General features: G+C 38.6%; 1 protein-coding gene across 1 annotated transcript; it reads right to left on the bottom strand.

Moving 5' to 3' along the window:
* Positions 1–6494: 6494 nt before the first annotated feature.
* LOC131549874 (zona pellucida sperm-binding protein 4-like) lies at positions 6495–8621 on the bottom strand. Its single transcript, XM_058792439.1, has 9 exons — positions 8205–8621; positions 7944–8131; positions 7773–7870; positions 7544–7701; positions 7281–7473; positions 7064–7211; positions 6906–6978; positions 6726–6825; positions 6495–6615 (listed from the first exon to the last, which is right to left on the bottom strand). The coding sequence occupies exons 1-8, from the start codon at positions 8587–8589 to the stop codon at positions 6749–6751; spliced, it is 1320 nt and encodes a 439-aa protein (XP_058648422.1). The 5' UTR covers positions 8590–8621; the 3' UTR covers positions 6495–6615; positions 6726–6748.
* Between the last annotated feature and the right edge of the window lie 7384 nt (positions 8622–16005).

Below are 16005 nucleotides of genomic sequence, written 5' to 3'. Positions count from 1 at the left end.
ATATATAAAAGTCGAATAAAACGTCAACAATAAAAACAGCTAGCTAATTTAACTGATTACCTTAAAAGTCCATTGATATCGCCATTATTTAATACTGCTATAGGCCTTTATCACAGTCCGCGTGTCGTCACATCCGGCTCTGATTAGTAGCGTAAAGGAATTTCCGCCTGCTTTATTGTCAATGGACAGACGCCAGTTTTGTGAAGAAAATTAAAGTAATTTAGTTCAGTTGAACACTGACGAAATAAACGACAATGTTAAAACTGCGTATTTATACCGATTCCATACCATGTATCATGTCATCCTTCATTTTAATGTGTAACATGAGCCTATCTGAGGGACGCGACTGTCAGATTAATGAAGAGCACGCAGCTCAAGTTACTGCCAGAGGAATACTCAGACTTATATAATTTTCATTTTATTTGTAATATTATTGTTTATTTTTGCATTATATTTATTGTGATTAACCTCCCGTTCTTGTTCACAGTATAATGATATTCAATCGCTGCACGCAATCACGGAGAATAACTAGAATGAGATGATCAAACTTATTTTTAATTATCGTCTACGGGTTGGAAATGTTTCTTTATTTGAACAACTTAAATTTGATGCGATTATAGAGGATTGCATCAAAGTCAGCGCGTGAAAAAAATGTGAGCATTGTTTAATACAAGTTTGCTTTAAACCTTTAATTTAATCCTTCTATACAGTCTTTAGTCATAATGTTTTAAGCTTTGGCTAATTCTAATGCTTATTAATGTGCTATTGTTTGTATAGTTTTCTCGCTGTTCTGTAATGAAATAAGGTGATCAGACTGTGAAGAATTGCCTATACACATAGGCCTAAATACGCATCGGGATATCGTGACATATTCCATCGTTTCATAATACTCAATTAATTGTTGTAAACTGAGATTGGTGTCTTTAGAAGACATATATGTGCTGAATTCTACATAAATAATCCACAACAATCCCGTGCTATGGGCACAGCCATTGATAAAGGCTGCAGCGGAAGTTCTTTTACGCTACTATTTGAATCTTCCGCTTTTCGAACGCGGAAGTGTGATAAAGGCCTATTAATACATTCTCCGACAAGCGAGAGGGGTCTGGCTGCAGACCGTGGGCGAGTGGAGCTCCACTCTCGAACAGGAAATATGTCACCTCCACTTGAATTAATCAAGATGGCGTCTTCTTTAAATTTTAACTCAAATAATTTTATTTTATCATCGCTACAATGGCGAACTGACACTTTTCTAACGTGCAGTGCAAGCAGAACGCACAGAGCTTTCATGAAATTATGCACAAAAGGATGAAGAAACACAATGGAATATTTGTATCCTATAAAGACTGTGGGGCTACCAGGGAAATGGACAACGGGGAGTGCTTTTGGGGTTTTACTCCTCAGATGACCGCTCTGGCTACTGTAGCTGGGATTGCTTTATGGACGATGGAGGTCTTGGTACAGAGTGAAGTGTGTGTGTGTGTGTGTGTGTGTGAGAGAGCGCGTGCGCGCAATGTGTCTTTACTGTAACAATCACGGTTACTTGCAGTTCATGTGTTTTCAATATAGTGTAAGATTTTTTATTTTTTTTTACTCAAACAATTAAAACTTAAATTGTGGAAATTATTCATTATTTTACTGTGGTTGATTTGTATATGTTGTTATTTAGCTTAAAGTACAAATAATGTTTCATTATTTGGGGGGGGGGTGCTGACATAATGTTGCTGAGTGAATAATTTTATTAGTTGATATTTCAGTTTTTTTTTTTTTTTCAACTGCTTACACACAAAATCTTTACTTGTAACACAATTTCTGAAACCTGACTCACAAACACCAGAACCACACACCAAATCTGCAAAACCATAGTTTCTCGGCCTTTGACTCAGTTTTCAACTTCATAAAACACTTTTTGCAAAACACAACACACAATTCTCTATGTAACATACATCTAACAGGAAGTAATATTATGGCAAATGTATTTGCAAATGTTTACTTTTGAGATGTGTTTGTGATATTTTGAAAGCAGTGCTTCATAAGAGATATGAGCATTTGTGTGTAAAGTTTTCAAAAAAAGAGGCAAAGTTTTGAAAATGTGTGTAAGCAGCTGAAAAACACTGTAACTGGAATAGCATTATTATGTCAACCAGTATAACATTAATAATTGTGCATTATTATTATTATTACTATTATTATTAGCCTAATAAGAAGATATAGAACATTTATGGTGCATGGTTCAGTATAATCTCTATCAAATGTACAATATTTTTGAGGCATATTTACAGATAAGCGGCTTTTCTTCGCTTCAGATCGTACCAACATACACTTTGGTGTCAATAAACATAGGCTAAATAGGCCTAATGGAATAACAACGTGAGGACATTAGAGTTTTTTACGATGCTTAATGGTCTTAATATAAGATCATTTCAAATATTACAATAAGTGTTTGAAAATATAAGCTGTATTTTTTTTGCAATTGTATCTAAATATTTTAATTCATGTTGTTTTATGTATCGCTGTAGGCTATATTTGATTTGTGTATATGTGTGTCTAGACAGAGCTGGATGAAATGACACGCATGAATGAAGAAGATAAAACAGATTAAGGACGAGGCTCTATACAATTCATGTTTCAAATGTACAAAAGAATACAAAACATAGACCTTTTCTCAGAAATTATTTTGAGGGGTTTCATCACATAAATGGCCCTCGAGATGTTTCATACACACTGAAAAAAATGATTCATTGAATTTCCTCAATTTTTTTAAGGTAAGTGGTTGCAATCAATTTATTTTAGCTATATTTAAATAAACAAATTTAGTTTACTAACTTTCAACATATTTTTTTTTAATAAATGTAGCTAAAATAAATTATTTGCGACCACTTTAAAAAAAAATTTTCAGTGCACAAAAGCTAAGGTAAATAACATAACATGGCTTTCGTAGATTAGCCTGAGATAAGTTTATTAGCTATTGTATTAAATTATTAGGCTGTGTTTGGCTATCCAAAGGTACAGCAAATGATTTATTTATTAAATTAATTAAATAATAGCCAAATAAATAAATGAGAACAGGTTGAGAACAACTATTAAGTCTGGTGAGAAAATATTTGTAATATGTTTAAACACTTGAAAAAAGCACATTTTTAATGATCTGTTTGGAGAGTAAAGCTTTGAAAATGTAACACGTGAATATACAACAAAGATATTTAAAGTGCCCCTATTATGGATTTTTGAAAATAACCTTTCATGCAGTGTGTAACAGCTCTAAGTGAATGAAAACATCCTGCAAAGCTTTAAATCTGAAAGTGCACCTTGCATAAAGTTATTAATATTGTCTCTCAAAAGAAATAGTAGACTCTGAATCATTGAAACTAGTAGTTTTTAAAACTAATCCCAAGTGTTTCATGTTGACGTCAACATGAAACATTAGCATATTGTTGCATAAACCCCCCAAGACCAAAAGTTGGTATTTTCCCGTTGGAAATTCATTCTTTGCCACTAGGTGCCGCTTTTGGAGCCGTAAAAATAGCTGTTTCCCCGGTAACGCTGTACCAAAGCAGCTGCGCTAACAAATGCTGCTTTATCAGGTGAAATTAAAATGAGACCATTCGGACCAATCACCGCAGATTAGAGTTACGCAAAGGAGGGGTTTGGAAAAATTTATCGTCGAGCGAATCGTTTGGGAGTTGTTGAGCAAGTAAGGTAAAAAATAAATGCATATTATAAGACAATGAAGCGCTGAGACTCTTGGCTCTCGCCGGGTTCAGTGGCGGAGCCTGTAATCCAAGCTACTGGGAGGCTGAGCTCAGGGCTTCTGGGCTGCAGTGGACTATGTCGATCGGGTGTCTGCACTAAGTTCGGTATTGATATGGTGCTCAGCACGGGAACCAAAAAACCAAAAGGTCTTTTATGTTTTTACAACTGATTTGAAGATTTCTTTGTCTTTGTTATCTGGGTATATAAGGGAAGTGACAAAGCACGTGTCTGGTGACCCCTGTTCTAGGGTCTGGAATGCATCTTTTACTCTTAGATTAATCTTTGAGAATTTGATGTTTTGTATTGATATGATTTGACATCTTTGAATTGGCCATGCAATTGGCATAATTAATACATATTTACCTGACTGATAATAAAATGTTATTTTTTACTTATTCTGATCTCTTCAGAAATCATTTTTCCAGTAGATTAATGTGTAGTGGTATTTCCGCAAATTTGCATTGATCATACCAAAGCACCAATGGATGAACCACGGGGAACACCATGAGGGAGACTTTGGATTGTCTGTTACTGGTTTAACACGGTTTAGCTCTCGTGGTTATAGGAAAAATAGTATATAGGAAAGTATGCAGGCGCAGTTATAACCACTCTGAATAAGTTCAGAACTGACGAGTTTGTGTCCGTGGATTCACTATCGGTCGAAGTGTAATTCCTGTGCGATACCTGGTCCCTAATGAACAAATAATTTAAAGTATGGGATTTCCAGAATAATCAAATATCTAAATTAATATAAAATCGATGTCTGCGATCAGTTTTTAATTATGAATACTGTCTAAATTTAATGATCACTTGGAATTGAAGTCAGATTGAAAATGGAGCTAGACTAAAATTACAGAAGTACAGAGTTAACTTAAGTTTTCAATATTTCTCATAATACAAGTGACTACTGTGAAACTGAGACAAATTTACCCATCACACGGAGACCTTTAAAATGATACCAAACATGAAAGGGGAAAAAAAACATTCACAAGATATAACATTTGTGGCATATGGATATTCTTGCTTTTGGGGAAGAAGAGTGAGGGAGGAGAGTCAGGAGCAGGGAGGAGAGAGGAGAGAGGAGAGGGAGGAAGGGGGTCGTAAAAGATCGAGGAGATACGTTTGGTCAGGGTGGCGATGTTTGCTTTCTTTGGAGATCGCTTCTCCAGATCAGTTTTATTGTTCTATTGCATGGCATCTGTTTTGTTCCTGAGTTTTAACCTCATGAGAAATTAATTTCATGAGGAAATAATTTCACTCCTTTCATATGCAATTATATATATTTTCACATAGCGTATGGTATTACCAGTTTACGCTAGACAATGCATTACTGAAACAAGTATCATCAAATTTTGCTTTAACCCAAATATAGTACAGCACTTATACCCAATTTTCTTTTTAAATGCTTTAGAAAAACCTTAAAGAGTTTTCCATTCAAATTGAAAGGAGTTGTACTGCTGGAGAGAGCTTTCAAATAGCCTCAACAGTATGGCCAAAGTGAAGCGGTTTCTCGAAAGGGGCTTGGGGCATGACCAATGTTCCCTCTAATTTTTTTTCTTGCTGAGCAAAACTTTTCATTATTGGGCGGAGAATATTCTTTATACCAGACCTGTACAGCGCGCACACAAACACGTGTGTAACTTTTAACTTTAATTTGCCATTTATATTTGATTTGACCCTTGATGTAACTAAATGTACATTTTAGGTTACCTGAGAAAACATTTTTACAGTATAATACAATGTTGTTCAAAAGTTTGGAATCAGTAAAGTTCTTTAAAGAAGTTCCTTATGCTCATCAGTATCTATTTGATATATACTGAATATTTTTTCCAGAAAAATAGTGAACTACAAATTAAAATAAGTTTTCTAATTTAATGTGCTTTAAAGTGTAATTTATTCCTGTGAAGTAAATCTGAATTTTCAGCATCATTACTCCAGTCTTCACTGTCACATGATCCTTCAGAAATTATTCAAATATGCTGATTTATAATCAGTGTTGGAAACAGTTGTGCTGCTTAATTTTTTGGGGATCTGATTTTTCTTCAGTATTCTTTGATAAGTTAAAGATAACAGCATCTATTTAAAAAAAGTTTGGGGTCAGTTATTAGGTTTATAATAACCTATAGGCCTAACATGTCAAAACAAACTGAAGCATTTAAACTGACAACTGAAAGCCAAATAGTTTTTTTTTTTTGTGAACATTTTACATTTATTTTTAAGTGAACGTGAATAGGCCTTCTAAACATCCCTATGAAGTGTGAGAGACTGTAAATGTCTGAGTTTTGTTACCGTTCTGTGCCCATCATCCACTATTTTCAGCACTTAATCAAGCCACTCTTCTTTAATACATGACTTTTATTTCACATGTCATTGTGTTGGTTCTTGATTTGAGCCATTTTCTCCACAACCATTGAAGTACTCGGTTTCTACAACTACTCATTTGGTGCACATCATACTCTGAAACCTGTAAACCTCTAAAATTAACTCCATAGCAATATCAGCTCGCAAGCGGTTTGCCCGAGTGTTGCATTTCTCTTTTACTAGAATTCAATCTAAGGACTTTCGAAACTAACTTTTGCATGTGCACGGCACATGTGCGCGGAAGTGCACAGCTTAGGGGGAACATTGGTCATGATTGACCATCACTGCACACCAGTCAGGAAGCAGGAATGGTGTTAACACTGGCCAGATAAATCCATATAGCACAGAGTCGGAAACCTTGGTCATAGCCTTTAATTTCATAAGGCATTTTGACGATTTGAGTGGTGGGTCTGCCATTGGAGCGTAACAAGCAGTTGGCCAAATTAGGTTTTGTAGATGCTCAGCTTTAGCAAGATGTCACTTCGTCGGTAAGAATGAGACCTTAAAGCAAACGGAGCACCAGTTTAGTAGAGTGTCCCTTTAAACCAAACTATAAACAGTGTTTGAGACTCAGCTAACAAAAGCCAGAGAAACAAGAATCTTGAAGTTACATGCGGTTTATTAAACACTGAATTCACATGACCAGAGTAACTTCTCCACTCGAAACCACAGTCTGTCCACTCGAGATGGTCTTGGCATGAGTATCTCTCCCTGCAGGAGAAGTTGGTAAAAGCATGAGGGGCATTTCAAAAACACGCATTTCATTAAGTTAAGTTACAGCAAGTACTCACTCTTCCTGGTGCAGCTTTGCTCACAGGAGCCAGAAGAGGGATGACACACCTCTGTACTGCAGTGGATGAAGATCTGACAGGGGAAAAGAGTTAAGCCATAGAATCCATTTAAGAATTAAGTGTAATATTAAGGGTTCAGGAAGAGCTAGAGAGCATACGGTTTCCTGCAGAGGAGCCAGTGAGGATGGATCTACAAATGTGAACATCTTCACAACAAAGCGCTTGTAGTGGGTTGGGAACTGAAGACCAGATGATCCAGTCACTGGAACCAGTGTGGTCAGATAACGGTCATCCTGGTAAGGGCATCTGAAAGGGAAAGAGGTTAGAGAGTGTCTCCCAGCAGACTAACTGGATAAAGACTGGCATTACACTCACCCATCGACCAGAAGGTCCCACTGGGGGAGACTGAGTGGACTGGGGGTTGAAGTCGCCCAACAACGTCCCAGCATCAGGAAAATGTTGGGGTCAGTCCTCTCCATAATGCGCACCTCAACATACACAGGCTCTCGCAGGACTTTTGTGACAGGATAATCAGCATCACTGTAGTAGGATGTGTAGGCCTCATCCCCTGAGGAACACTGGGGTTTAACCAGACTCAAGTTTGAAAGGCTTTAGGGAGACACAGGACAAGACCTTACCTTCAGCACAGCCTTTGGTGACACATTGGCCATTGGCCAATCTGAGCTCCACCCTGAGAGGTCCAGGAGCAGCTACTGGTGGAGGTGGAGGAACAGAGTTGACCTCCACAACCAGAGCTTCAACAGAAGTTCCAGAGTACCTACACTGGAAGAGAACCCTGGACAACAGACAGGGAGCTTGTAGCATTTATCAGTGATTAAAATTCACTACAAGTCATAGACCACTTACTCAAAATGACTGTCCCTTGTGATTGCACCAAACGGTCCAATCCCTACTTCATATGAGGAGGTCATTCTGTTCTCATACACCACAGATCCACTCTCCTCCTGTGAATAGGAACGGTGTTAGCATCCAGTCCATCAGAAGCAAAGCAGAATAACACCAGAAGCAGCTGCTCACCATCACGCTCGTGCCACATGCGGTCACAGGGAACTGGTATATAGCAAAAGAAGGTGTTGACTCCACAGGACCGCAAGGCCAGTCGTTTCCACCCAGTAGACGAACCGAATCCAGACTCAGTCGAGGCAGAGTAACATCTCTTGACACCACGACCACAAACTGACCATCTCTAATACACTGGACAGTCACTGGAACAAAAGGTACAAGAGAAGGTTCTGAGAATCTGTTTAACAGCAACAGAATAAGACTGAGAAAGCTTACCTGCTCTCCCATAGTAACACTGCTGTCCGTTAAAGCAGCAGTTGATAGCTTCACACTCAGCACCACTGATCCCAGGTTGTCCACATTGGATCTGCTCATAATCAGCTACAGCACATTTATCAAGGGGCTCAGTTTGCTGTTGAACTGGCTTCTGAAACCGCTGGTCAGTTTGTTGAACTAGCTTCTGAAACCGCTGGTCAGTTTGCTGTTGAACTGGCTTCTGAAACCGCTGGTCAGTTTGCTGTTGAACTGGCTTCTGAAACCGCTGGTCAGTTTGCTGGAACATCAGAGCTTGAGGATTCTGGGGCAGATCACTCCACTGAGGAACAGCATGACAGAACGCACAAACTGCCAAAATCTGAACCAAACACAAACTACCAGCCATTGTTCAATAGCTAGTCACAAAGTGAAGAGGCTGCCCTTTGGTCTTTTTGTACTCTACAGATTTCAGCTAATTAATGATAGCTCCTCCCTCTTCATTAACTGTAATGATTCCCCAGACTTGCACAAGTGGGAGTTTATATATTATTGGTTCTCAAAATTCAAGTCTTCTTTCTTATTTTGAACATGGATATAGACACAAACTTAAGCTGAATTCAGAAAATCTTACTAACTTTACCGTTTCTGTCATATAATTATTCATGGAAGAACTAATATGGCAGCATGCACTCCCAATTCATTCTTGGCCTTATCCTTTGTACTACACTGGTTGAATAGAATTGACACTTTAACAGTGGGGAACGAAACTGGGGGAATGAAATGCACTATACAATTAAAAGAACTTGACTCCACTCTCAAAAGCACTCAACTTTTGAAACTTTGGAGCTAAATTCTGCAGGACACTGGCCCACCAGGAAGAAGTTTGGTGATCCCTGATCTAGGATTTGGCTTTGTTTGCGTGTGCAGACCGATCGGTGTATGACATCGGTTCCTTATGTTTTCGAAACTCTCTCGAGGTACTTTGAATCAAAGCAATATAGAAATCCTGGCCAGGACACGTCCGGGAAAAATGGTTGGAAACAAATGCAACAGGTAAATTCTTCAACTGAAATATTCTGTGCACCAGCTTTGATTGCTTTTGGTGCTCGGGGAAAAAAAGGGTCTATTATGGGATTATTCTGGAAATCCCAAACTTTCAAATCTTCATTCATTAGGGACGAGGTATCGCACAGGATTTACACTTTGACCGATTTTAGTGAATCCACGGACACAAACTCGTCAGTTCTGAACTTATTCAGAGGATGCAGAGTGACTATAATACCTTTAAGTGAGCTGCGCCTGCATACTCATAACAAAAAGTGTATTTTTTCCTATAACCACGAGAGCTAAACAATGTTAAGCCAGTGACAGACAGAAATCCAAAGTCCCTCATGGTGTTCCCCATGGTTCATCCATTGGTGTGCAAGGAGTGAATTTATTTCCTTATAAAATTAATTCTGAGGCCAAAACTCAGGAACTCTCGCAAAGACAGATGCCATGCAATAAAACTAATCTGTAGAAGAGATGTCCAAAGAGAACAAACAACACCACCCTGACCAAACTTATCTCCTTGATCATTTACCACCCCCTTCTCCCCCCTGCCCTCTCTCCCTCACTCTTCTTCCCCAAAAAGCAAGGATATCCACATGCCCCATGTGTTATACTGTATCTTGTGAACATACTGTTTTTCCCCTTCATGTTTGGTATCATTTTAAAGGTCTCTGTGTGATTGGTAAATTGGTCTAAATTTTACAGTCGTCACCTATATTATGAAGTGAATTCTGTAGTTCTGTTGTGGGCGACCTCCTTTCAAAATCTGATAAACATTGCTCTAAACCAGTAGCCTGTTTCAGAAAGGAGGTTAAGTGAAAACTCTGAGTATGTTAACCCTGAAATGAGGGAAACTCTGGCTTTTCCGTTTCAAAATTTGAGGTTTGTAAAACCCTGGAAAGCAGGGTAAGTCAAGCCGTTTCTGAAAGAGAGGTAACTTATACTCTGAGTCAGTTACCGTAGTAACTTACTCTGTGAACCTAACCTGGGGTGCGTTTCCCGAACAACGACGTAACTTGCTGATTCAAGGATTCAAGGATTCAAAGGATTCAAAACGTTTATTTTCATATGCACAGTGAGGAAAAGCAAGTTTCCCTGTACAATGAAATTCTTTCTTTGCAGTCCACACTGAATGCCAAGACAAGTGCAAATTATGTAAAAATAAAAACAGACATACACCTAAATAGAATAAGAATAAATAGAAAAATACACATAAATAAGAAAAGAAAACAGTAGTTCAGTAGTCTGTAACAATTGAGTGCAACTACATAATAACAATAGCAGCTTTAACATTAATAATGTGCAAATCAAGATGAAGATACTTGATATGAAATAGCAGCAGTAACATTAGCAATGTGCAAAATTTTAGCTGTAGCAGTTTAGTCCACATATTCTATGAGATATGTGAGACTAGTCTGTGTTCACTGGCTACCCGCTTAACAGTCTAATGGCTGAGGGAAGAAGGAGTTCCTTAATCTGAAGTCCTACATTTCACACTCCTGTACCTCCGTCCTGAGGGTAGGAGTGTGAACAGTCCATGTTGTGGGTGGGTGGGGTCCTTAAGGATGGAGGCAGCTCTCCTGTGAACTCTGCGATGGTAAATGGTCTGCAGGGAGGGCAGTGGAGTCCTGATGATCTTCTCAGCAGTCTTCACCACTCTCTGCAGACGTTTGCGGTCCCTCACTGTAATGCTGCCATACCACACGGTGATGCAGCTGGTCAAAACGCTCTCAACAACACAGCTGTAGAAGTTGCTGAGGATCTTAGGTGACATGCCAAACTTCCTCAGCCTCCTTAGGAAGTACAGCCGCTGTTGTGCTTTCTTAACCAGCTGGGTGGTGTTGAGTGTCCAGGTGAGGTCCTCGCTGATGTGGACCCCCAAGTATTTAAGGCTGCTCACCCTCTCCACTTCAAGATCTCGGACGGTTAGCGCGGGCCTTTAGCCTAGCATGAAACTCTCCCCTCTTGCCTCGCTTACGTCACCGTCTCCGGAGCACTCTCCTCGGGTCAGATTCCTCGTTTGAGCTCGGTGCTTCGAGGCCTTCCTGTGGTTGGCGGCGGTGGTTGCGGGAGCGAATAATGAGTTGTAGCTCCGGTGGTATAAAACTGGTAAATTCAAAACGGTTGTCTGAGTTAGCGATGTCCATCAATGCCTGTCTGCTATATGTTAGCAGTGCATTGCATTTGTGCACTGTAGAGAAAAAAATAAACAAACAAAAAAGAAGAAAAAGAAGGCATTCAAGTGGGGAGCGAGCAAACACGTCTGCCTCAGGGGGCGCCATGATGTCCCTATGATTAACCACCATAGTACGATGCATTGTTTTGGAAACGAACTAGCAAGTCACGACTGTTTCCCAAACACAGTCGCATCTCCATCGTTTGAACCACATTGGTTCAGCAACATAGGACCATTGTTAATGACCTCACACACATGTGTTGGAGGAATAAGTTCTGCTATTTAACCGATTAGAGATCTCTAAGATGCTGCTGTATTGAACATGGCACCTACTGACTAATTTACATTTTTTTTTATCTTATTAACAAGAAACTATGCTTCTAACCACAGGTCGAGAGCTGCCGTTCCAACCACGTAAGTTTGTGACGCTGATTGTGAACTTTCGTTTGAACTGTGGTTTCAGGAAACACAGAATCGTTGAACTATGCTGGTAACGACGGAACTTGCGACCATAGTTGGCTAACGATGCTTTTGGGAAACGCACCCCTGGTCGGGAGCAGGTTTTCTTCGGTAAACCCGGAGTTTCTTTCCGTCTCCTCACCCTTTTTATAGTGTTAGGGAAGTTTAAATACCTTATTCATTCATTCACGCTGCAAAATTGCTTTTCTTACTGAGTATTTTTGTCTTATTTCAAGTACAAATATCAAAAAATTCTTAATATGTATTTTATATATGAAAAATGGTCTATATTTAGTCTTGTTTCCTGGGGGATTTTTCCTTTTAAGTGCATATTACATAAAACAAGTAAAATTGTCCGCCATAGGGCAAGAAAAATAATCTTAATGCAAACGGAATTGGAAGATAATTAGCAAAATGAGAAAAATGCACTTTAAAACATCGGAGATGCAGAACACATTATAAGTCCGCTGTATGCAGATTTTAAGGAAAGTGTGCATCCCTCTCACACTCATTCTGAGAATTTTTTCCTGGGCACAAATCCGTCAAAGAGGGGTTTCACAGGACTGTAAGTCAGTGGTGTAAAAATCGGTTTAAATTAGGCTAATTTGATAAATGACGTTCACTTGATAACATCTTTCTGTGACGTCTGGAAGTAACCCAATAATCTGAATTTCCTTCAAGATTTCCAGTGTGGTTGGATGCATTGATGACAAGCATATTCCCACCATCTCACCTTCTGAAAATGAAACTGATTACTGTATGGAATGGAAGGATGCCAGATGGAGGGGTAGTACGAACCGTAACCATCACCACAGCTGTTAAATAAACAAATTATTCACAATTTTTTGGTCATCTTTATTTCCTAATACAAAAGCAAAAGTTATTCTTTTTACTTTTGGATTTTAGAAATCTACCAATACTTGACCATCTCCTCTTCATCTGTCAGTAGTGCTGGTGCAGGTTCTCCCTCTGCCATCTTGCTGTCGACAAGTCAGTAGTTAATTTTATTAATTAAGAAATGTAACAGGTTGGATTAGAGAATATTTAATTATGTGAAAAGAGTGTTAGACTATGTGGAAAAAGCTGCAGCGCATTGAAATTGACATTGAATGATATTTAATGTCAAATGTTTGTAAAGTAATTTAGCGCACATCCATGAACCTTTCATGCTTAAAGCTTTACCTTGATTGAATTGTGTTTTTATACTTAATTTTTATAACTGCTGCCACGTTCTTGTTTCTTTTTTCTGTCGTGTTCCTTTTTTTTTTCTTTTTTTTTTCCATGGGATACCTATTAAAATTAATATTAGTTCAATAATTTACAGCTTTCACCTCTGATATTATAACAGTCATTAAGTTATTGACAGTTATTAAGAATTACAGTTACGCATTGACGGAAGTATGCGCGCTGACGTCTTTTTGGCGGGAGCTGTTGCCATGGTGAATGGTAATTTCGCCGCTCCACTGATCATGACTTTTCATAGTCGTGGTGCACGCGCTTAACTCAGAGTCAACCTACTTACAACCTACAAAACTAACTGAGTTCAGCTGTTCTGTAACTGAAAACTCAGAGTTTCCCATCTCAGAGTAAATCAACTCTGAGTTCAAGTTTAAACTCAGAGTTGGTTGAACCTCCTTATTGAAACGGGCCCCTGGACTGAAGCTCAGGGGCAGTTTGGTAGTCGCTGGATATTGGTAGAGACACGTCCCTTGCGTCCCCCCCTAATTCTACGCCCCTGCTCCTGGGGGAGCTCGGGACCACCAGGTCGTCTAAAGAGGGGTAAACCAGCCCAGGTCGGAGACGGAGCAGGTCAAAGCCCCCGTGCCGGTCAGTAGTGGGATCGCGCCTGAGAATAGACACTGCCTGAGCGATACAGAGAGACCCAGACTTTTCTTAAATAACTTACAGGATAACAAACGTTTTAATGCATTCTTCATTACAAAAATTGATATGACAAAAATGTTATTTTTAATAAAAAATATTCTCAGGTAATCGGTGACAGTAGTCTCATGGGCAGCGTGCAGACATATAGCGCATTGTGCTTCGGACGTCCTGAGTTCGAGTCCCAGATTGGGGACTTTTCCCGATCCCGTCCTATTCTCTCTCCCACTTCACTTCCTGTCAATACTTAACCGTCATATCAAAAGAAAGGCCCAAATGCCAAAAAAAAAACCTCTTAAAAAATTTTCCCCAGGTAAATTCTTTTAATCAGTTTTAATAGCTCCATACAGCTCCTTTTTGAGGTTTGCATAATTGATTCTGTTAAGTTCCTGTTAAACACTCTGAAACTCATTTGAAACAATCTGTTTTATATAAAACACTAAAATAAACATATAGGCGTCTTTAAGATATGCAGGTCATTGCAGTACTTATTGTGACATGAGCATATTAAGCGATATACTGTACACATCTCAATTGCTTGACTGTTATGATTCTTAAAAATAAAAATTTTTTACCATGAAAAATATATTTAAAAACTTTTTTGAAAATGATTAAGATTGTACAGACATTTATTCATTTATTCAAGGTGTGAGAAAATGTTATTACCTAATACATTACACCATGATACTTGTTTTTAATAGCCTACATAGGCTACTGAAAGAAATTACTATGCAATTGTTTTAATACTTGAATTATTACATTATTAATAAACATTTAATGGAGGGTTTAAATCTAACAATTCATGTTGTGTTTTTGCTAGATTTTTTAAATTAAATTTTTTTTTTTTTTAATTTTTTTTTAACATTTTTATAAGTTAAATTATGCTGGATATTGATAGATATATTCTCAATCCAATGTTTTAATGCATCCTTCATTGTTATGACAAAAATGTTAGTTTCTTTAACTTAGTCCTCTTCAGTTCCACCTGGCATTGTCATAACATTGAACTTTTGATCCTAAGCTATAGCTCTCACAAGCTAAAAATGTTTCTAAATCTGAATGGAAAATTAAAAGAAAAAAAGAAAAGAAAAGTAAAAAAGTTCTTCACGATCAGTTGCATTTTGCCATATTTCATTTTAAACACCATATTAAGAACAAATACTGCTTTATTCAAGGATGCTAGAAGTATTTCTCATTGTTCACAGTTCTAACTGCTTGAGTCCTCAATATCCACAGACTCTCTCCAGTAAGGTGCAATTATTTGATAAATTGAACAAATCCTGACCTTTCTCTGAGCGTACTGGAGCTCCTCTCTTTCTGCAGTGGAACACAATACCTCCCGTTTCAGTTCCTGTAGAAGACATGAACAGTCTGTGAGCTGGATGAAATGGCACGCAAGTATGAAGAAAGGCAGAGCTAAGACTACAAAATAAATAACTGAATTTCACAGATTAATTGTGAGATCAATCCATTATTATGAAATTATTATGTTTGGCTATCCTGTTTACACATGTAAATACTTTACAAACATACATCTAGTAAAACATTTAATAATCAAGCCTGTAGAAATCCAAAGGTGCAGCAAATGATTCATTTATTATTAGATACACTGAATTAAATAACAGCCAAATTAATAAATGAGAACAGGAGAACAACAACTATTAGGTCTGGTGAGAAATAATATGTTCAAACATTTGAAAAAGCGCATTTTGGATGATCTGTTTGGAGATTAAAGCTTTGAAAATCTAACACTTGTGAAAATACAAAACAAATATCTAACTAGTTGGCTCTGCTCAGCAGCTAATGCGGGTGTAGTGTTGCGTTTATCTGCACTAGAGGGCGCAGTGAGCAGCAGGTTGAGCAGCAGCGCTGAGACTCTTGGCTCTCGCCGGGTTCAGTGGCGGAGCCTGTAATCCAAGCTACTGGGAGGCTGAGGCTGGCGGATCGCTTGAGCTCAGGGCTTCTGGGCTGCAGTGGACTATGTCGATCGGGTGTCCGCACTAAGTTCGGTATCGATATGGTGCTCCTGGGGGAGCTCGGGACCACCAGATCGTCTAAGGAGGCGTGAACCGGCCCAGGTCGGAGACGGAGCAGGTCAAAGCCCCTGTGCCGATCAGTAGTGGGATCGCACCTGAGAATAGACACTGCAGCGCAGCCTGCGATACAGAGAGACCCAGACTTTTGCGTTTGTATCCGAATGATGACAGTGAAATTTTTTTTAGAGATGAATAATATGATTAAGAATTCAATGATAAT

This window comes from Onychostoma macrolepis, chromosome 11 (genome assembly GCF_012432095.1).
Source record: "Onychostoma macrolepis isolate SWU-2019 chromosome 11, ASM1243209v1, whole genome shotgun sequence".
Classification (NCBI taxonomy): domain Eukaryota; kingdom Metazoa; phylum Chordata; class Actinopteri; order Cypriniformes; family Cyprinidae; genus Onychostoma; species Onychostoma macrolepis.
Note: the sequence above shows the minus strand (reverse complement) of the source record. Positions and strands in the feature narration are given on the sequence as shown.